Genomic DNA, 22,500 nt, shown 5'->3' on the forward strand with positions numbered 1-22,500 from the left:
GTGATATCCTTTATGCAGTAAAACAAAAATAACAATTTAATACTCAAGAAAATTAGCTCCAGCTTTCAACACCAAACTTCTGGAAAATCCAAACCTAGACTCCCATTATTTCCTATCGGCATTTCTTACCTCTTCCTTGCTTTTCTCATTTGGTAATTCGGTATCATAGTAATAGCATCTGCTTCACATGGGGCTGATGTAGAAATATTAGGCTTTATGGGTTTCATTATACACTCCTTTATATGATTTCATACTATAATATACTTTATTATACTATACTACACTTTACTATGTATTACTATACTGTATTATACCATTGTATACCATCCTATGACATTCTATACTATATCATACTATATTAAACTCTTCTATACTATACTAACTTTCATGTTGCCTTACAATATCATACAATACTGTACTACACCACACTACACTATACTACTATACTACACACTATACTATACTACCCTCCTACTCCAAGTGTAATTTGAGTACCAGCAGGATCAGCATCACCTGGGAGCTTGTTAGAATTGCAGAATCCCACCCTAACCTACTGAATCAGAATCTGCATTTCAATGAGAGCTCCAGGTGATTCAAAAGCATATTCAAGTTTGAGAGGCCCTCTTCTGCTCTACCATGCTGTTCCAAAAAACAGTATAGAACAATACCTAGTATACAGACTCTAGAACAAGATAGCCTCAAGTTTAAATCTCGGCTGTGCTATTTACTTGGGCCAAATAACCTGATTTTGCTGTGCTTTAGTTTCCCCAACTGTAAAATACTATCTATTTAATAAGGTTATGTGAAGATTAAGTGTTTTAATATGTGGAGGCCAATGGAATCGCTCCTGGCACCAAAAAAAGACCATCTAAAGGTTAGCCATTCTGATTATAATGTGATTTGCTGGAGAATCTCACTCCCTGTGGATAAGAGGGAGAGTTGTCCATGAAGATATGATCTGGGTCAATGGCATGTTGTAAGGCAGGTCTTGGGGGAAGAGCAGACCTAGACTGTTGGGAGGAAGAACACCTGTCTCTGGACCTTATTGTTTAGGATAAAAACTCAAGGTGATAAAATGGTGTTGAGGATGACCTCAGCCATAGGAAAGCTTCCTGGCAACAAAGTAGAGAGGCCTCTGTACAAAGCCATGTAGAAAAAGACCTTTTCAAAAGAGCGCCTATGTACCTGCTATTATTTTCTGCTTCTATTTTCCTTCTGGTATGCCCAAATCTTCAGTAAATTGTGTTTACAAATTCTAGTCTGGTTCTTCTATCTACAAGGAATAAACCTAAGAGTTGTAAGGACATTCTAGAGACAGACCTCTGAGAAGGGTCAGGCCCCTGGAGTCCAGAGTGGTGACAGCCATGAAAACGATTGAAAGAAACCCTAGGGAAAGGTGAACCACAGCATCAGGGGTTCAGGTCCACTGTCCTCCCCTCAGAGTGACCCTCCCTCCCTCCTCTGGCTAGAAGGATCAATTTCATTTTATTAATAGAGACAACAGCATCCCTGAGACTTACAATGGGCTCCTAGATCAAATAACAACCCTCTGTCACTCACCTTGTGGAAGGCAGACCTTAAGAAGAATTTCCTTCTCCAAGTTCTGCAGGGACTCAAAATTCTCTTCATAGTATACTTTCTGTGGGTCATCAGTAATTTGCAAAAGCTGAGCACTTTTGGCTTCTCCCACCCCAATAGCAAAAATAATGATGTTCCTGTCCCTGAGAGCCTTGGCTGGCATGACTACATCATCCTGGGCAACCCCATCAGTGATCACAATCAAATACTGTTGAACATTGGGTCTCCCTCCTTTTGAACTGTCAAAAAAAGGCAGAGTGAAATTCAGGGCTTTCCCAGTGCGGGTGCCATCATTCATCTGCTGAACATTTGAGATGGCTCTGTGGATGTCCACCTTTGAGGAGTATCGGCCAAGCCTAAATTCTTCTCGGGGGGCTGAGCTGAACTGCAAAAGGCCAATCTGAATTTCATCAACACTAATATCAGCTTGGTTCACCATCCTCTTCACGAATCCCTTCATCTTTTCAAAGTTTTCCGGGGAGATGGATTCCGAACCATCTATCAGGAAGATAATATCAGCTTGCCTATTCTTACAGGCTGGGGACAAAAGGGAGAACAGAACATTACTCAGAGTCTGAAACCAATAAACTATAAGTCCCCAGGGACAGTCCAGGGTGGCATATAGACAACATGAAAATATTTTTAAAGGGGGCAAAAAAGGAAGCCAATGAGATATATTTTCGGTGACCCAGCACAAAGGAGGCATAGCTGATAAAATAGAATCTAACCAGCTTATTTCATTCCAGGTAGTGGTCACTCTGTGTCCAACATTCACTTTTGGACCCCAATGAGTCCACACTTTGAGAATGAAGCCTATCTAATTAGATTTGATACATACACTTAGAGGGAAAGAGAGACTAGAAAGAAACAATGCTTACTCTCTGAGGAGCAGATGTCTTGTACCACATCTTTTTGGATGGCCTTCAAGGAATCAAACTCAGGCGTGAAAATCATCTTGTCTTTAGCTATCTCCTTGAGCTCCATAACATTAGCATTTTTTACTCCAATAGCATAAATGGTGACTCCATCTCTCCTCAATGCCTCTGCAGGCTCAGCCACTGGGTCCTCAGATTTACCGTTTGTGATGATGATGAGGTACCAAGGCACATTGCTGCGAGTGGTATTCGCAAAGACCTGAGCCATGCTGCTCAAGGCCTCACCAGTCATGGTGCCCCCTTTCTTCTGCTGGATGTCATCAATGGCTGCCTTCAGCCCTGACACACTGGAATACTGGTTGAGGATGAAATGAATATCAATTTCATCTGAGTACTGAACAACTCCAAACCGTACTCTGTCAGGCCCAATTTGGAACCTCTTTATGGCTTCCTTCATGAACATTTTCATTTCAAGAAAATTGTCATGGTTGATGCTGCTAGAGCCATCGACGAGGAAGTAAATATCGGCCCTCTCCATGTGTACACAGTCTAGACAATAAAAAGTAGCGACCTATTAGAATGGGGTGTGACATAGCCTGTAGCCAAAGCTGTTCATCCTGATCCCCACCCATAGGCCCTCAGCTCTCATTGTCCCCTTGAGAGCCAACAGCTTTCTACTGAAAGTACCCGTGACTCTGTCTAAGGATATTGCTTGACCAGAAGCAAAACCAACTACATAGCAGGGAGGCCGCAATGCCTGGGCGTGAGTTTGGAAGCACCACCAACCAATGACTGAGAGGGGAGTAGTGGATACATACCCAGCTCCCTTGCCCTTTGGGTGGGACAGCTCTGAGGCGAACTCTACGCAATCTCCCTGAGTCCCCAGCAGAACTGAGCTCCAGCTGCCTACAGCAATTACCTCATTAATTCAGCCTCAGTTGGCTGCCTTCCTTTCCTTTCTCAAATCTCCACCCCCCTACCATATTCCTGGGGGGCACCTCCCAGATAAATCACTTGCATCCATATCCTTGCCTCAGAGTCTGTTTCTCAGAGTCTGTTTCTGGTGAACCACACTTCAGACGTGAAGTAAGTAGTACTTGATATTTCTCAAATGGGGAAGTTGAGGGGTGCCTGGGTGGCTCAGTGGGTTAAAGCCTCTGCCTTTGGCTCAGGTCATGATTCCAGGGTTCTGGGATTAAGCCCCGCATCGGGCTCTCCGCTCAGCAGGCTGCCTGCTTCCTCCTCTCTCTCTACCTGCCTCTCTGCCTACTTGTGATCTCTGTTTGTCAAATAAATAAATAAAATCTTTTTTTAAAAAATGGGGAAGTTGAGGACAAGCCAGAGTAAAATAACAGGACATATTTGAAGTTAGGAATTTTCTGAGTATCCAATATTCCTGTGTCCCATGCAAGTCAGCCCTCTTAAAATATAGGCAAAAGAGTATACTTTCTGAAACTTAATTAATTTAATATAAAATTTTCTGTTTTAAATGAGCCTTACTTAACTGAATCACTGTGTATGAAGGCTTAGACTCCAAAGGGCAAAATGGTTCTACGTTTAGATCCTTTCTCAACCACTTGGTATCCAGGCTTGCCCCTTTGCGTCTCAATTTCCTAACCTGTCAAACGGCAATCTTAACACCTACTCAGTAAGATTATAGTAAGGACTAAATCAGATCATAGAAGAATAGCAGAGCTGATTATTAAAAATGAATAAGATCACCCATTGTCACACAGCAGATTCTTTAAAAAAAAAAAAAAAAAAAAAAAAGACACATTATTTTCTTCTTGCACCACTCAGAAAATGTGGTCCAGCCTTGTGTTTCTAATCTCTAGCCTCCCTTGCCCCAGGGAAAAATCAGGAGACTTTCCATGTTTCCTGGCTGGATGGGAAGTGGACTGAGGTGGCAGATGGGCTCCCTTGGTCAAGCCTTTCACTTGGAAGGACCTTGGTCTGCATGATACATGGGAAACACTTATAAAGTATTTATTGTTTATCAGAATGAAGTTCAAAGGCAACTGGACACCCTGCACTATATCTGACAATTCTAGTCTAGCGGGGCAGATATTGGAAGGCGGTGTGACTTGGAAGGATGTGGAAAATAGTTATCTACCTCTCTGGTAGAGTGTTTGTTGAATTCTTGGAGACTCAAGGGGAAGTTATAGAAAAAGAAGGCAGAAATGCAGACCTTACTAGAAGCCATCCATTCACTGATGACAGCTAGATGGCTTGCTCAAGTCTGCAAAAAAACATTATTGGGCAGGAAGAGGCATCTCTGGAGCCAGCCCCAGGCAGCAGTAGTCCAAAGAAGCTCCACTGCAGCGCAGGGCCTTTGCATAGTCCAAAGGATCCCAGAGCCCTAAAGAGTGTCTGGCTTTATACATTCATGCCAATCTTGGCAGATGGAACTTTGAGGCAAGAGGGAAGAGAGAGAATAACTTTTATAGTCTGGACACTGTTATGCATCCATATCTATCACATATACAAAATGCTTAGCAGAGTCTGCCACAGAGCTGATGAGTAATAAATGGCAGATATTATAGTCATGATCTTATAAGACATTGTAAGTCATGATCTTATGGTCATCTGGGACAGATTTCTAGTAAAATTGCCCCAGCTTCCATTTACCTCTAACCACTCTAGATTTTAGACTGATTTTCCTGATTTCAGGTTTCATTTTAGCTGTTATGCAGCTGTTATGCTGTCTATGAATTAGAAAAGAGAAATGGAGGCTTCTTCTCCCCTTCTCCCCTACAGATTATAGGGAGTGGGTGCCCAAGGAAATGAAATTCATAATGATTTTGTTTCTCATTCCCATAACAGAGAAAGGGACCAAAAATACATGCCAAAGTGAAAGATGGGAATTTATTTAGATATTTTAAATCTCTAGACCTTGGCACAAGTAATGCAAGAAATTACAAGATTATTTATTGATTGTTTAAAAAAAAAAAAAGCTAAGTGATTTTCCCCTGAAGATATAATCACAGCCTTGAATTTTAAGTTAATTATCTGCATTTCAAGTAGTCAACTTCTTTCTATTATCCTGATTTGAATCTTAGAAATATTAGCATGGGTGGACAAAAATAGACAAATGAACAGACACAAAGATACTTAGGGTAGCTGGTAAGTGGAAAATTAGGGACTTAAAATTCAGGCACTTTCACTCCAAGGTGCATATACTTAACTGCTATGTTTTCTCTGGTGGTTTTTTTTTTAAGGATTTTATTTATTTATTTGACAGAGAGAGATCACAAGTAGGCAGAGAGTCAGGCAGAGAGAGAGAGAGAGAAGCAGGTTCCCCACCGAGCAGAGAGCCGGATGTAGGGCTCAATCTCAGGACCCTGAGGTCATGACCTGAGCCAAAGGCAGAGGCTTAACCCACTGAGCCACCCAGATGTCCCTCTCTGGTGTTTTTTGGAAACTGCATACATAGCAGGAGCTCTCCTAACAAACTTCCTCTTAAGCAGCTCACCAGGTTACTGACTTCTTCCCTTTCTCTAGTCACACATGTGCAACTGCCCCTCAGAACAATGTATTACTTAAAATAGAACCCCTGGAAGATTTTACTAGTTATCAAGCACATTTAGTTATAGCTTTAAGAAAAACACATACTGGCAACAGGCCTTTGGGGGAAAGGACAATATACAATCTTGAAGCTGAGCAGCTGGGAATGCCTCGCCAGCTCAGAGTGGAATCCGCCTGCTTCCCTTTTCTGTTATCTCCCTTTTCTCCTCCCAAAAGCCCCTGTTGTTAGTTAGAGGAGTCCTTTGAATGTGCTTAACTATAAAGTTTGCCCTCCTTCTTGTTTGTCCGCAAGACATGTGACTAATGTTTGACCTTCATTGGCTCTTTTGTTGGTTATTGTTTCTACCTAATAAAAGTGAGACTGTGGAGTTGCTCGGGGCAGCAGTCTTTTCGACTGTTGTCCCCTGCTCCCTTTCTCTTGCAGCCAACTTGTTTGTGCCTAATTCTTCTCCCGTTCGCAGGCTGGAAGCAGCACACATGAATGATGCTCCCACAATACACTGAGTGCCCTCCCCATGGGACCCCCAAGGGTAACACAACACAGTTCTGCTTAACTCAGTGGAAGATGTGAAAATTAATAAAGGGAGGCTTCTCTAAAATGGAGATGGCAGAGCGGAAAGGGGAACTCTCATGCCCTACCACTTGTCCATTTCAGTCCCCAACAGAAGACTCCTCAGCAGGAAAGAAACGATTATAGCCCCAACAGGAAAAGAATGAATAATGCATCTCCTAAACGAAATCAACTATCCCAGCAACTCAGCCAAGGGGAAACTGCCATCACTCTGAGCTCTTGCATTTTTCTAATGGACTTTCATTCAAAACAATCCCTCCCAATTTCTTTCTTCCTAATAAAATAATATTCTTCTCCTTTTTTTGTTGGACTTACCTACTGTTATTGCTATAGCTTGCCTGTCCCGAATCGCAGTTCTCTGCCATTCCCAAATTAACCCATTTTTACTGGTGAAGTAACTGACTGTTTTATTTGTAAAGTCAACAAAGAATAAGCCTACCAAGAATAATGTGGGTTTATACTCAGCCTATGTATGGCAGTTTTGTTACTACAATTACACAACAAATCAAATATTGTACAAATCAATAGGATGTGAGTGTGAATAAAAGAGGTTTTTATGTCTATGAAAACCAGATTAACTGCTTAGACAAGATCCAACAACGCAAATTGTTTTAAAGGAAATTGTTGGTGTACCAGATAGCACTACAAAAACTGAATTTTTGAGACTATCAAAAATCAAGATTCTATACTCAAATTGTTTCAAAAGTGGCTAAGTTTTCTTCCCACTCTAAATAAACTAGAAATTAGGGGCACCTGAGTGGCTCAGTGGGTTGAGTCTCTCTGCCTTAGGCTTAGGTCCAAATCTCAGGGTCCTGGGATTGAGCCCCATATCAGGCTCTCTGCTCAGTGGGGAGCCTGCTTCCCCCATTCTCTCTGCCTGCCTCTCTGCCTACTTGTGATCTCTCTCTGTCAAACAAATAAATAAAATCTTTTTAAAAAATAAAGAAACTAGAAACTACACAAACTATACTATTGGATGTTTGATGAAGAAATACGGAAATCCAATCAGCGGGGCTCATTTTCAAAGAAGCCTTGGCTCTACACAAAAGACTGGCAAATTAATGTTCATTTACATGTTAAGTTAAATTTTTTTAATTTCAAGGATGTTATCTTTTTAGAAATCGTGTTCTACTTCAAGAAAGTTAAGATTCAGTAAATCCATACTTACATCCCTAAGGCTTCTACTGTAAATTATATATTACATATATTTTCATCAAACTGATAAAAAAGGGGGCACCTGGGTGGCTTAGTGGATTCAGTGTCTGCCTTCAGCTCCGGTCATGATCTCAGGGCCCTGAGACCGAGTCCCGCACAGGACTCCTTGCTCAGCAGAAAGTCTGCTTCTCAGGCGCCTGGGTGGCTCAGTCACTGAGCGTCTACCTTCTGCTCAGTTCCTGATCTCAGGGTCCAGGATCAAGCCCCACCCCCTCCCTGCCCAGCAGGGAGCCTGCTTCTCCTTCTCCCTCTCCCTCTGCCCCTGCCCTTGCTGTAGTCTCTCTCTGTCTCTCTCTCACATCCTTCTTCCCTTCTCTCTCTCAAATAAATAAATAAAATCTTTAAAAAAAATTTTTTTAAAAATAAAGAAATTCTGCTTTTCCCTCTCCCTCTGCCTGCCACTCCCCTTGCTCTCTCTCTGTCCAACGAATAAATAAAATCCTTTTTAAAATAAAAAATAAAAATAAATTTTAAAAACTAATAAAAGGGATGAAGGCTAAGATAGGATGAGAAAGGAATATTCACTTTTTCTTCATATTCTTTTGCCCTGTTTGGAATCAAAACAAAAATAAATTTTGTGGGTTTTTTTTTTTAAAGATTTTATTTATTTATTTGACAGAGAGAGAGAAACGCAAAAGAGGGAACACAACGAGGGGAAGTAGCAGAGGGAGAAGCAGGCTTCCCACTGAGCAGGGAGCCCAATGCTGGGCTTGATCCCAGGACCCTGGGATCATGACCCGAGCTGAATGCAGACACTTTATCGACTGAGCCACCCAGGCACCTCCTTTGTTCTTGTTTTTTAATAAACTGACTCCAAAATCTTTCCTTTGTTGAGGAGTAGAGGAGGCAGGTATGTGGAACAAGCAGAGTGAAGGTATTTAAAAAAAAAAAAAAAAAAAAAGATCAAATTTGGAAAAGGTTCTCCTACCTTCTTGCGGATCCTGGCCCATCCCAGAAAGGGAAACGCTTCTGTCCACAGTCTCAGGGCAGAGCTGGTTCTTAATCTTGTTTCCCACAACAGAGAGTTGCAGAAAAGATTCCAGCAAGATGACATGCTTCCAAGGAGGATATGACGCTATAGTCTCCAGGTCCTTACTCTCTGAGGCAAGGTGGGTGCCCACCCCATAGATGATAACCCCTGCCTTACGGAGGAGTGAAGCTGGCTTGGACAACTCATCTTGGGAGAAGCCTTCTGTGATGACCACTGCCATCTGCTGCACATCGTGCTTGGACCGCCCGCCCTTCTCCTCAATGAAAACCTGATTCCTTAGGAACTCCAAAGCAGCTCCAGTCTGGGTCCTTCCACTTCTTCTCCGGTAGGTTAATTTGTCCAAATACTCCAAGATTTGGGCTGGGTTCTGAAATGCATCTAAGGAAAACTCAAGTCGTGGTTTCTCACTGTAAAAGACCAAGCCAATTCTCACACCATCTGGATGAACATTTAGAGAGCTGACAGTGGTCTTTAAGAAGTTGACAATTTGTTGGAAATTTGATTGCCTGTCCCAACTGAATTCCTCAATGAGAAAGACCAAATCAGTGGAGATAGTTGTCGGACATGCTATAAACAAAAACAGAAAGTAGGACTTTAGCATGAGAACAGAGTAATAAAGACAATATACTCATTTGGTATCATGTTATATTTTTATGTTGTACTATGCTATCTTTTTATATACTGTAATAATATATTTAGTATTACAAACTCTAAAAGTATATCATACTAATTTATATGAATGGGTTTTAGAATTTAGTGGAAGTCTTTATGAGCAGTATTTGGCATGATAGTCAAAGAACATCACAGGTTTCATACTTATCACAGAATTTTTCACTGGGAAGAGTATTCACATCACTTGCAAAATATGTAAATATGTGAATATCCACAAGAAGTGCTTTAAGATCAATTTTTCAATTTGTCAATGTCCATTAGAAACATCTGAGCCTGCCTCGACTAGTTTTTTTTCCCCCCTTTTTTCCCCCACTGAATCAAATTCTCTATTATAGGCCTAAAACCTCCTTGACTTCATAATTTTTCCTCTCAGTACACATACAAATAAGAGATTGTGACTATTAACTTGTGCATCTTTCTCTGATAAATCTCATGTCACTTCAACAGAGACAACATGAAATGTTGCGATTGCCTATGAAAAGTCTTTGTCCACAAATTGGGCTAACTGACTTTTTCATTCTGCTATTAAAGAGCCTTTTCTTTAACCTACCTCAAATGGGAGCATGGAGCTATACCTGCCTAAACTCCCTTCCAAGAGGAGTGCAGACCCTCCCTCCAAATTTAAGATTTTGCCTGCCTAACGCAGGGAAACCCACTGTGTCCACATACATTTAAGAACAGAAACCTCCCTAACACAGAACCAAAATCACCCATGCAAAAGGCTGAAGCCAAGGTATAGACAGTGGAGTCCTGTTAAATAATGTTTAGAGAGAGGGTGCCTGGGTGGCTCAGTGGGTTAAAGCCTCTGCCTTCAGCTCAGGTCATGATCCCAGGATCCTGGGATCGAGTCCTGCATCAGGCTCTCTGCTCAGCAGGGAGCCTGCTTCCTCCTCTCTCTCTGCCTACTTCTGATCTGTGTCAAATTAATAAATAAAATCTTTTTAAAAAAATGTTTAGAGAGACAATAATCACCTTTTGACGCACCTTTGCCCTCTCATGATCCTGTGATTTCCCTTTTTTATAAAGACCCTCAAATAATCCTAGATTTAAAGAGTGTTGCCCCCTGATTTTGCCAAACCTAAAACATGTTCTATAGAAACTCCAAAGCATCTTTGACTTCTCCCTTCCTTGATCTGCTGGTACCAAGTGCTATTACAGATGACCCTCGACCAACATGGGTTTGCCCTATGATGGTCCCTTATACACATGGGATTTCTTTTTAAGAGTTGGCACCAAAAGCCACAAGGCGTTTATTTACAACTGCCCACCCAAGTCTCTAGGGACACAATCAAAGGTGCCTACTAGCTTCTGAGTATGAGGGAGGCCCGCCAAGGCTGTCAGCAGCCCCTGGGGCCCTGGGACTCGGTAGGGCTGCAGGTTGCCCTGTGTGCCCATGGGGTGGTTGGGTAAAGTGCCAGGGTTGGGGCAAGAGGCTGGGCTGACGCAGAGGAAAATGCCTAGAGGTCAGGGACAGCACTGGGCAGGAAACCCTGAGCTCCTGGTGTACCCACACCCTCCCACTTGGCTCTCCACACACCAGGGTCTCAGACAGACTCCTTTCCATTGTGGTGCTCCTCCCCTCCACCTTCCAGAAGCCAGTGCACTCCTAGTGGGCCACATCTGCCCAAGTCCACAGGCTAGTGCTACAGCCCCAGGCCAATAGAACATCTATACTACACCTCAAGGTTACTGCCACCAGCCACAGGCCCACCTGGCAGCTGCCTCCACGAACTGGAAACCACCAGGCTGTAGGACATCGCCATCTCCATGCCAAGCCTATCCTGTGCAGCCCTGGCTCAGCCTGCCTGTATGCGGATTTGTTGCAATAAATGTATGTACAATACTATAAAAGTATTTTCTTATTGTTATGATTTTCTTAATAGCATTTTTCTCTTTTCTGGCTTACTTTATTGAAGAATGCAGTATATGATACATATAACATACAAAAATGTGTTAATCCACTGTTTAAGCTATTCGTAAGCTTTCTGATCAACAGTGTGCTATTAGTAGTTATGTTTGGGGAAAGTCAAAATTTATATGGAGACTTTCAGCTGTGGGGGTGGGGTAAGGGCCCCTAACTCCTGAGTTGTTCAAGGGTCAACTGTATTTTTCTTTCAAGTTGTCTTCAAGATTCATTCCTTTTCCTCATTATCAGAGCCAGCATTGCTCTTGACCCAAGTAACTCCTCCATATGTGATAAATGACAGCTCAGATTTACAGTCTTCCTGAGTCTGAGGTGTCGTGTGGAACTCAGCCTGCCTTTTGAAGCCTTCCTTTAAGGCCATTTTGGTTATTTTTCCTGCCTAAAAGCCTACAGTTACTTCCCAGGTCCTTTAGGACCGTTGGGGTCCCATCTCTCAGTACCTCTCATTACCTCTCACTACCCTCCCCCTCCTCCAATCGGCTCCATTTTTTCATTTTCTTCCACATTTATTCAGCCTATTTCCACTTCCGCTTTCCACTTACTGAAGGTCTTCCCCTTACCAAGAAGGCTCTTCCCTTTTCCCTATATATTATTGATGGACCAACACAATTCTGCCCAGGTCAGATTCTCCATTACCCATGCCCCTTTTATTCTACTTCAACTTAATGTAATGTCTTTAAGGTGCTTCTTAGTTCCTTATTATCTGTGCTTGGATTTTCCTCATCTTGTCTCACATGTGTTGGTCTCTCTGACTATAAAATGCAAAGGACTTTCAAGCTCTACATGTTGAGAGGTCTGGGCAGAGCTCTGATAATTCAGAGAAAGAAGGGATTTATCATTTCTGTTGTGAAGATCAACCAGAAGCTCTGCCTAGAAGATAACAACTAAAAGATGAAGTTTTGCCTGTGGGCATCTAGGCTGGTGATCTAATGCATTCAAGAATAGAAATAGTGGTGGGAAAGTATGGCACGTATAGAGCAAATGGTGAGTGGTTCAGTTTGGCTAATGGTTAGAACATATAAAGGGACTTAGCAGGACATAAGGTTCAGTGGTTCTCATCCCCAGGGGACATTTTGAAATATATGAGAATATTTTGAATTGTCCTTGGAGATGCTGTTGGCAGGGACCAGGAATGCTAGACCTCTGACAGTGTATAGTACAATCCTACACTATGAATGTCCTCCCTCAAAATGTTAATAACACCTTCCTTGAGCATTTTGAACACCAGCTTCTTTGGGGAGAAGTCTGAATTCTCCTTCTCCTAGAAAATGCATATGGTAACTTGAATTATTGTTCAGAGATATTAACTCCCTGCATCTCACTTCCATGGGAGAAATATACTTTCTTATTCCATTGATGATGACATGACTATATGACTTGCTTGGTGAATGGGATGTTAGCAGATGATGAAGCAGAGGTTTTAAAAGTGCTTATGTAATTAGGTTTTCTCTCTTGCACCCCTGCAGTTACCATGGAAATAATATGCCCAAACTAGCCTAGTAATTACAGGAGGAAGATGAGAGCTATGGAGCAGAGCCAAATGTAGATCAACCAACCCTCAGCCAAATCTCAAATCTGTGAAAAAGCCCAGGGAAGATCAGAAAAACCATTCAGTTGAGCCCAACAAAGATCAGTTGATCCCCAGCAGATCAGCAAAAATAAATGATTCTTTTTGGCCACAGACTTTTTGGATGGCTTCTTCTGCAGCCTCACTGTGATCGTAGTTAACTAACACATGGCATGTGCCTGAGGAAACCCCATGCCGCCGCCTCTTCCCCATCCACTGGTGCTGGTATCCCTGTACTGAGGAATCCAGAATTCTCCCCTTCTTTGCTCTTCCCCAGAGTTTCTTTTTTTCTTTTCTCCCCTAGAGTTTCTGAGACCTCCCAGTGGCTGACACATGTAGGGACCAAATCTTACCTACTACAGGCTCCTTCTCAGATGCAATCCCAAACCCAGGCTGCCTGGTCCCTTGGATCACCACACCCACATCCTGCATCAACTGTCTGACTCCATCTTGTCCTTCCATCTCATATACAAGGGGTGGGGTTGCCATCCCCTCCAGTTCTCTCCTGTCGAAGTCCTGGACACCCACAGACATGACTTTCACGCCTTTCTCCCTCAGTTTCTGTGCAGCATCCCAGAACTCATCCTCAGATTTGCCTGAGGTCATGACCACTGCATACTGGGGAACACCCTGGAGAAACCGGCTTCCCGCTGCCTCCTGGAAGAAGGTCTGATGAAGGTATCGCAGGGCTTTGCCTGTCCTTCTGGAGCCACCTCGGGGTAAAAAGTGGTCACGGATGTGAGCAGTCATCTCATCCCGGGTCTGGTAGGTATTGAGCAAAAACTCAGTATGACCTTGACCACCATACTGAGCCAGCCCAATCTGGTACTTGTTCCTGCCAACATCCAGGAGGTCAACCACTCTGGAGATGAAATTCTGCATCCACTGGAAAGTGGCCCATGATGTGCCCTGTGAGGTGTCGGCAAGAAAGACCACATCTGCATAAACCTGGGAGAATTCTGGAATTGAAAAGAGGAGGAAGAAGGCAAAGACATAGAAGAGAAAGTAAATCAAATCAAGATCTCATGAAAACTGAATACAAGGATGCAGGAAATATAAGAAGGAGAGGTGCTGTATTTATGTAACAATGTACATATTCTACTTCACCTCCTCAGTGTGAGCCTTTCACAAGACTCTCTCCCTCTTGCACCCTGCTGCCTTTGTTGTCTGTTTTATTACACTGAAGCACCTCTTGCCTACTCTTCTTCCACCAACGAAAGAGGCAAGGGAAATGGACATATATGGAGGAGTTATTTTATGTTAGCTATTTTTTTACTCATTTGATTTAGTCTCCAAAAACCATCCTACTAGGCAAGTGTTATTATCTTCACTGTACAGATGAGAACATTGATGTGAAGAAGTAAAGCTGCTTGTCCACACTCACCTAACTAGAAATTGGCACAGGCAGGATCAAGAACATAGGTCTTCGGGACTTCTTCTGGACAACATGGCAAGACATCCTTTTCTACCCATGAAGACTGTGCTCATTGTTCAACCTCCAGCTCTGAGGTTCCTTCACCTAGGAAGTGCCCCCAGGTTCTCCAGTGATGGCAGTCAGCTCATTCTCCTGCCTTCCCACTACACTCAGTGTGTCCTAGCTCTTACTGTATTTAGGTTGTTTTGAGGATAAAATAAGATAATCTACTGTAGCAGACATTATTTGTGCTCTGCCCAGGCTCTTTTGAATTCCTTTTCACCATTTTTGTACTCTGATCGTTGGACTTCCCTTCAGCTGTTGGGAGCTGTTTTGCCTACTATATATTAGGCTTTGACACCCCTTCTTACTTTTTATCTTACCCTCCACTGTGGAGCACAGAGTCTGAAGAATGCTTCCTGAGAAATCCTGAAGGGTGTTAAAGTTTTCGATGTTGAAGAGATACTTCTCAAATGGCTCACTAGCTATTTTTTCCAATTCCTGGATATCCTGAACATTGACCCCTACCACATACACAACCACTCCATCTTCTTTTAATTTGTTGGCTGCCTCCTGGACTTCATCATTTGACTCCCCATCTGTCACCAGGATAACTATCTAAGGAACCCTGTCCTTGGCCTGGCTGCCAGCTGCCTCAGTCAAATAGCATATCCTGATAAACTCCAGGGCACTTCCTTTGTTTGTGTCTCCTGTACGGTAGGGAAGATTCTGGATCTGCTCCAGGACCACACTCTTCAGAGGGTACTGGTTCAGCTGAAAGCCTGGGTATATGTTGTCATTATACTGAGCAAGTCCCACTCGGACCTGGTCACTGGTGATGTCAAGCCCCAAAACCACAGAATAAAGGAAGTTATTCACTTTCTGGAAGTTCTGGGGTCCAATGCTGGTTGAGCTGTCTACTAGGAAGACAATGTCTGCTAGGACTGCCTCTCTGCAAGCTGCAAGAAGGAAGACAAAATCTTGGAGTCACTCAAAATGCTTGGAACTAATGGGGCAGAATCATATACAGATAGGAGAGTAGGGCCAATCAGACTATACTCTGTGGCCTTCAGACACCCAAAATTATAATGCTCAGAGAAGTAACAACATTCCCTGTGCCTTTCCTTCCCTCAACTCCATCATCTCCTGAGGGTTCTGTCTTGCTCTACCAATATGTCCAATCTTGGAACTCACTTGGACATCCCTTGAATCTCATAAAGAAGAAAACCCCTTCTTTAAAGGGGTATATGTAGCAGTATGCTGAGAAAGGAGTTGTCCTCTTTCCAGTGATAATAAACTTCATCTCTACAAGTGTGCTGGTACCAACAGGCCAAAAAGCTGGAATGTGTCCTGTGTTTCATTATATACATCATTGTAGCTCCACCACATAGAGCCTTGTGATCTATTTATCAACCACCTTTCAAAGACTCTGTTTTCTATATGAAAGCCTAGCTGAAGCATAATTTATATTCCTGAGTTCTCCTGTAGAATCAAGCTAAAACTACCCTTCGCTTGCCTGAGATTACATTCTTCCTTTCTTGCCTCTACCTCCCTGTCTTGCACCCCCCACATCCTTACCAATCTCTTGGGAGCACTTCCATAATAAATAATGTATATCCAAATCCTTGCCTCAAGCTCTGCTTCTGGGGAATGCAATCTACAACACTTGTCCTATTGGAATGGATCTGGTCTTAAAAACCTGGGACCAAATCCTAGCTGTGCCATCCAGTTATGTTACCTTTGCCCTCAGTTTCCTCACTTTAAAAATACAAATAATAATACCAGTTGCCTCACATATCTATGTAAAAGTAAATACTAATTACCCTACATATCAGACACATCCCATGGGTCTAACAAAGAATCACCTTGCATATGTATCTATCAGTCAGAAGGGCAATGTAAACAAGTTTGTCAAATAGTATAGTACCAAGAAAATGGTATTTAATATTACTAGGTATTTAAAACCTTTTTGTAAACCCTAGAGTGATACACAAAAACAAGGTATATGATTTGGCTGTACAACTGCAATACTACCACCACACACCTGCAGCAACAAATGGGTAAAAAGCTTCAACACTACTTCCAATTTACCTACCTTATGTAGAAATGCCAAAATAATGAATAAGTAATGAAGGTTCTATCCTCTTATACACTTTGATGAAAACCACCAGCAAGCTTCTCTTCCTCTGCTCAAAGTTCCTTGCTTTCTCATAGAAGTAAGTAATAAACTCCTAAAGGATTTCTGCAAGTCTCTACCCCATCACCACCAACAGGAGTGCAAAGCTAATGACAGTTAGATCATCATGGCTAATGGCCATAATGCTATCACCTCTGATGGGCTGAACACTAGGATAAGCACCCGACTTACATAATTTTATTTAATGACTTCAACAACTCTCTGAGGCAGGTACTACCACCCTAGGAAGAAAATTTAGATTCAGGGAGATAAAGTAACTTGTTCGAATTGACACCGTTAAGAAGTGGAAGACTGGGATTTGAGCCCAGACCTTACTTTTCCCTAAATTCATCCTCATAACCAATATTTTATACCAACACAGTGGCAATAAAATAAGCAAGCTTCCTGGAGGGTCTACTGCTGCTCTCTCTTCCTCAACCCCCCACCCAGGCAACATGGATAAGTTAATCCAGGAAGAATATCATTCTAAGAACAAATATTCTTCCTCCAAAAACAACTTCCATTACATCTGCTTAGAGAACCAGCATATGGCCCACAGGATTTATTTAAAAAGTTGCTAGGTCTCGGGATGCCTGAGTGGTTCAGTGGGTTAAGCCTCTTCCTTCAGCTCAGGTCATGATCTCAGGGTCCTGGGATCAAGTCCTACATCGGGATCTTTGCTCAGGGGGAAGCCTGCTTCCCTTCTCTCTCAGTCTCTCTGCCTACTTGGGATCTTTCTGTCAAATAAATAAATAAAAAATCTTTAAGAAAAAAAAAAGTTGCTAAGTCTCTGGTCAATGATTGGAGAGGAGCTTTGAGTACAGATAGTTTAGTGAGATTGTAATATTAAAATTCAACGTCCACACAAATGGAAAACAAGGATAGTGGGAGAGATGAAGAAGAGATAAAGCTTTGAGTCCTGTGACTTCTAGATCAGAAACAAGAAGGGGAAATTGAAATTCTCTGTACCTGGAACGCTGTCATCAGCAGGTGGAACTGCCTTTGCCAAAGTATTGCACAGCTGTTGCCGCAGCTTCTGAGCGTGACTGCCCAGATCAGAGAATTTGGGAACAAAAGAAGAGAACTTCTCCTCCGGACTGCTCGCAATCTCCTTGAGCTCCGCCAAAACTGCATCTTTGACACCAACGGTAAAAATATGGACGCCGGCCCTCTTCAGGGCCTCGGCGGCTTCCCGCACACGGTCCTCAGCGGGGCTGCTGCTGATCACCATGGCCACCTGAGGCACATCCTGGGTTGCCCGACTCCCTGCTGTTGTCTGGAAGTGCTCATCTAGAAGGACCTGCAGGGCCAGGCCCAACCTGTGGCCCCCAGGCCTAAATTGAAAGCTCTGAATTTGTTTCAACACATCGCTTTTGCGGGGGTAAGAGGAAAGTAGGAATTCGGAGTGGAGCTGGTCGCCGTATTGAGCCAGCCCCACGCGGATGGACTCTTTGCTGACATTGAAGCTGTTTACCATGATGTACAAGAAGTTCCGCATGCTGCGGGTATGTTGGGGGTTGATGTTGGCGTCCACTAGAAACACGACATCTCCCACGGACGCCTCCCTGCAGACTGGAGAAGAGAGTCAATTCAAGATAAAACAACACAAAATTGACAGCTACCACTTGTTGCCGTCACAGCCCACAGATCTGCCTGCACAGCTCTTTGACAATAGCTAATATGCACAGCCTAAGCGTATCGTCATCTTCCTTTGTCTCCTCGTGGCCACCATCTACCTTGTTCACCAGCCACTCTGTTTCATTTCAACAGATATCTGATCCCTTCAGTGAGATCCCTGACTATGGCCCTCCACCCATCCCTTAAATCTAATAAAAGAAAATACTTTTGACCAGTAGAGGATGTGTTGTTGCCCCACCTAGATCTTTGCTGGCTGGCACACCTGTGCCCCAGCTTCTACAAGTGCTAGAGTTAACTGCTCCCCTCTGACACTTTGTCTAGAGACCTGTCCGTGGCTGTAGTGAGCAGAGCAACCATATCTGGAGACACCTGGAAATTTATACCACCTTGGTGGCCAATGGTTGATCATATGGTGTCACAAGTACCTGGCCCCCTTGCCTTGACTGAAAAAACTCCGGTGTCATTTATGTTCCAGCATCTTCCATGGCTCAGGCCAAGGCTGGATATTACCTGAGATTACGTCCTTGCTTGGCTTCTTCACCCCCAGCCTATCTCATTTCTCTTATTCCCTTACAGGTTGTTCTAAAGAGTATTCCCTCACAATAACATGTTCACCAAATCCTTTCCTCAGGCTCTGCATCTAGAAAACCTGACCTAAGACCTCTGCTTTCTAGCTTTGACCCCTGGCATTCCTTAGCTACCACCAGCCCCTTTCAGTATTATCTTCTGGCATTACCATAAGTGTGGCTCCCACTTGTCCTTTGGCTCCCTAAACTCAAGCCTGCACTGTACAACCACATCTCCCAAACCCAGTTCTAACCCCAGAAACCACAACCCCAACAGTGACCAGAGGGAGTGTCATTCCAGCTGGGCCCACCCTGGCCTCCAGCATGGAAGGGATCAGACACCAGGTGGCTGCAGGACTGGGGCCAAGAGCTCATCTTTCTGCTTCTCAGATTGCATCTTTCTATGATAAGGGTTTGACCAGATGACCTGGTCTCTTCCAACTCAAACATTGCACTGCTCTGGCAAGAAGTAAATGCATGGATTGAACACTGTGCTTGTGGGGACCAAAAGAAGGGAAGAGGTGATTATGATCTCCCTGTTCATCAGTAACTGGCATGACTGTTCCCCCCACACTTGGCAACATGATTGTCCATGATGATGGTAGGAGAATCCATGAATCAGCAATAAGAGAGAAGAGAAACAAAACAGAAACTAGCTGAAGAGGATGTTAGTTTCAAGTGGTTCAACAATCAGAGGATGATTATGCCACACTGATTAAATACATCTTGTATTTGATCTTGTGTCTGGAGGGTTAAAATACTGGCTGGGCCTGGCCCTGTACATACTGTCACCTCTCCACTTGGCTCTCCATGGTCCAGGCTCCTTAGTCCAAGTTCTCACAGCTGCCATGTGTCCCCTACCTGCTCTTCCATCTGCTGAGTTTCTTTCTCTCTCTTTCTTTTTTTTTTTTTTTTGATAAATTCTCATAGAATCGTGTTCATTTTTCCCATTTTTTAATGTAACATTCATCAATGTGCTTATTCAACTAATAGCAATCGCCCCAACTAGACAGTGGGCTCTGTGCAGACAGACACCCTATCTTTTGTTTGTTTGTCCATCACTCAGGTATCTAGCATAGTCACCCAAAAAAATATTCAAGGAAGGAAATATTTGGAAAAGAAGGGAGGACAGAGGAAGGGAAAAAGGGAGAAGATATCTCTTATAAGAATGGAAATATTGAACATTAATGAAACCAAATAAGGGAATCAGAAAATTTTAGAGCTAGAAAGAACCCTATGAGATTATAGAATACAATACCATAGCCACTAGGTACATGTGGTGATTGAGCACTTGGAATGTAGCTAGCACAAATGTGAAAATAAATTTAAATTTTTACTGAATTTTAATCTAATTTAAATAGTCACATATGGCTAATGGCCACCGTATTGAAAAATGCAGGTATAGGAGTGCCTGGGTGGGTCGGTCCATTAAGCATCTGCCTTTAGCTCAGATCGTGATCCCAGGGTCCTGGGATCGAGTTCAACCCACATTGGGCTCCCTGCTCAGCAGGTAGTCTGCTTCTCCCTCTCCAAACCCCTCTCCACTCCCCTCCCTATTTGTGCTCTCTCACTCTCTCTCTAATAAATAAATAACGTTTTTTAAAAATGAAAAATGCAAGTGTAGAAGAATGAATCCAGTTTGTCCATCTCACAGATAAGAACAACAAGACCTAGAAAGGCATAAATCAGTTAGAACAGACCAGTTAAAAACCAGGTCTCCTGACATCCAGGACTGCCATAAAGAAGATTAAATTAAAAGTCTATATTATAGAAAGGCAAAGACCCTGTAAGGCAGAGAAGGGCTGACAAAGAGTGGTGTGCTCCAGGGACACTAAATCACTTTAAGTTTCCAGAGTCCCACTTCTCAGAGGTTTGCCTGATCTTGGTCATAAAGCCAAGTGGAATCATGATTATTGAAAAGGCAGATGGATCTTGAAGCGTTATTTCCCTTTGGCTCTCCAGAATGCAATGCTGTGTAGGAGTGACTGAGTGTTTTGTCTCCTTTACATCTCTTTCAGAGGGGATAAACACAGACATAAGAGTGTTGCCCTGGGGACGCCTGGGTGGCTCAGTTGGTTAAGCAGCTGCCTTCGGCTCGGGTCATGATCCCAGCGTCCTGGGATCGAGTCCCACATCGGGCTCCTTGCTCAGCGGGGAGCCTGCTTCTCCCTCTGCCTCTGCCTGCCATTCTGTCTGCCTGTGCTCGCTCTCTCCCCCTCTCTCTCTGATAAATAAATAAAAAATCTTAAAAAAAAAAAAAAAAAAGAGTGTTGCCCTGATCTTTCCAATCAGGAGAAAACTCACAGTTGTGGAACGGTTTTCCAGGCAAAAAAGTACGGGTTCCAGACGTACACCTGGAGAGATGTGTTGCATTTTTATACATTGTTCCTTTTCTTAACACCTCTATCAGCCCTTTGCCATTTTAGAAGGTGTTTGAAACATGAAGAGACAGACTGTCACGGTTTCTGTTCCCAATAGCGGGGAGTCAGAACTGAAGGGAAAATTTAGAGAGCTTCAAGTGTTGTTGTCTTTTTCCCCCAACAAATAACACTCTGTGTAATTATATATAAATATTTAAACCTTAGTATTGTCTCAGTTGGGCTTCAGGCTACTCAAATAATCTTTTCTTCCTGAAAAGTCACAACAATCTGTTAAAATGACGGCAAAAACAATACAAAGGTGTCACTGGCATTTAGTGAAGTGATCCATCTTGTGACGACAATTACCTCTCAGAACAGCTCTGCCAAAGGAGACAAAGCAAAATGCAGAGTCAAGAGAATAGATCTGTGTTTACAAAAGCATTTGAGAGCCTGGTAATGCATTCAGAAGTATAGCATTTTTTAATAGCTTTTTGTGTGTGTCATTTGAGACTTAGCTTTGAAAAAAAAAAAAAATCATGTGCCCACTGCTCCCTAATAGCTTCTAGATTCTAAGCTCTCTTGAAAAGAAGTATTTCCCTTCCATTGATTATAAAGCTTCTGTACTATCTTTTAAGACAGTCACTACCATAGGTCCCCGGGAAGGTCATCATTTTTAGCTTAGAGAATCCAATGCATTACCAATTCTCTGTGACTTGATGAAGCCAAAACTAGCTGCAAGAAAGATGAACTCCCAAAATGCCTTCCAAGTCTCCATTCTGGATATGGACCTAGGGAGGGAAGAAAAAGAAAAAAAAAACCTCATAATTAAAATTCTGTCTTCATATGTTTAAAATGAGTGCATCATGTCATATGTTAATTATATCTCCAAAAGTTGAATTTTTAAAAAAATATATATATATAAAGATGTCTTTCCCCAGACTAATGGAAACTTGATTTAAAAAAATAAATAAATAAAGGACTTGTTTCTACATTGTTTCAATTATGCAAGGAAGATGATCTTGCTGACCCAGCTCAGGAGGAGTTTTGTAAACACCTGGCATGACTACCTCGGACTTCACTATTTAAAGTTGTCCAGATATGACCTGAGAAGTCTGAAACATATGGGGCATGGATAGAATTTCTGTCTCACACACTGAATTCATTCAGTGGAACATAAACATTTCTGGATGATTTTGTTTGCATTTGTATACAAGCATTGGACGACCTTATAAATATTTGTGGCATGCAGAAATATTCAAATATCTTGGGAGCACATTGGCCTGATAAAATCAGGATAGCCTGGAAATATTTTACATGTTCCCAGAAGAAGCTGAATGTCAAAGTTGAATTCATTTCTGAAGGCCTCCATGAAAATTATCCAGTCCCAATTCCATTTCTGTTTTTTTTACTCTAAAGAAGTCCACGTTT

General features: G+C 42.7%; 1 protein-coding gene across 1 annotated transcript in view; it reads right to left on the reverse strand.

Annotated features, from left to right (window-relative positions):
- LOC309860745 (collagen alpha-4(VI) chain-like) overlaps window positions 1-21,847 on the reverse strand; it is a gene marked incomplete at its 5' end in the record, with an annotated part of 101,520 nt that extends 79,673 nt beyond the window's left edge. The window contains 8 exon segments of the mRNA XM_082723185.1: window positions 1,561-2,115; window positions 2,457-3,002; window positions 8,693-9,322; window positions 13,272-13,877; window positions 14,704-14,950; window positions 14,954-15,291; window positions 17,478-18,080; window positions 21,772-21,847. Coding sequence (XP_082579311.1) covers window positions 1,561-2,115; window positions 2,457-3,002; window positions 8,693-9,322; window positions 13,272-13,877; window positions 14,704-14,950; window positions 14,954-15,291; window positions 17,478-18,080; window positions 21,772-21,847 — 3,601 coding nt within the window.
- Window positions 21,848-22,500: the final 653 nt, after the last annotated feature.

This window comes from Mustela nivalis, assembly GCF_964662115.1.
Source record: "Mustela nivalis genome assembly, chromosome: 1".
Taxonomy (NCBI): domain Eukaryota; kingdom Metazoa; phylum Chordata; class Mammalia; order Carnivora; family Mustelidae; genus Mustela; species Mustela nivalis.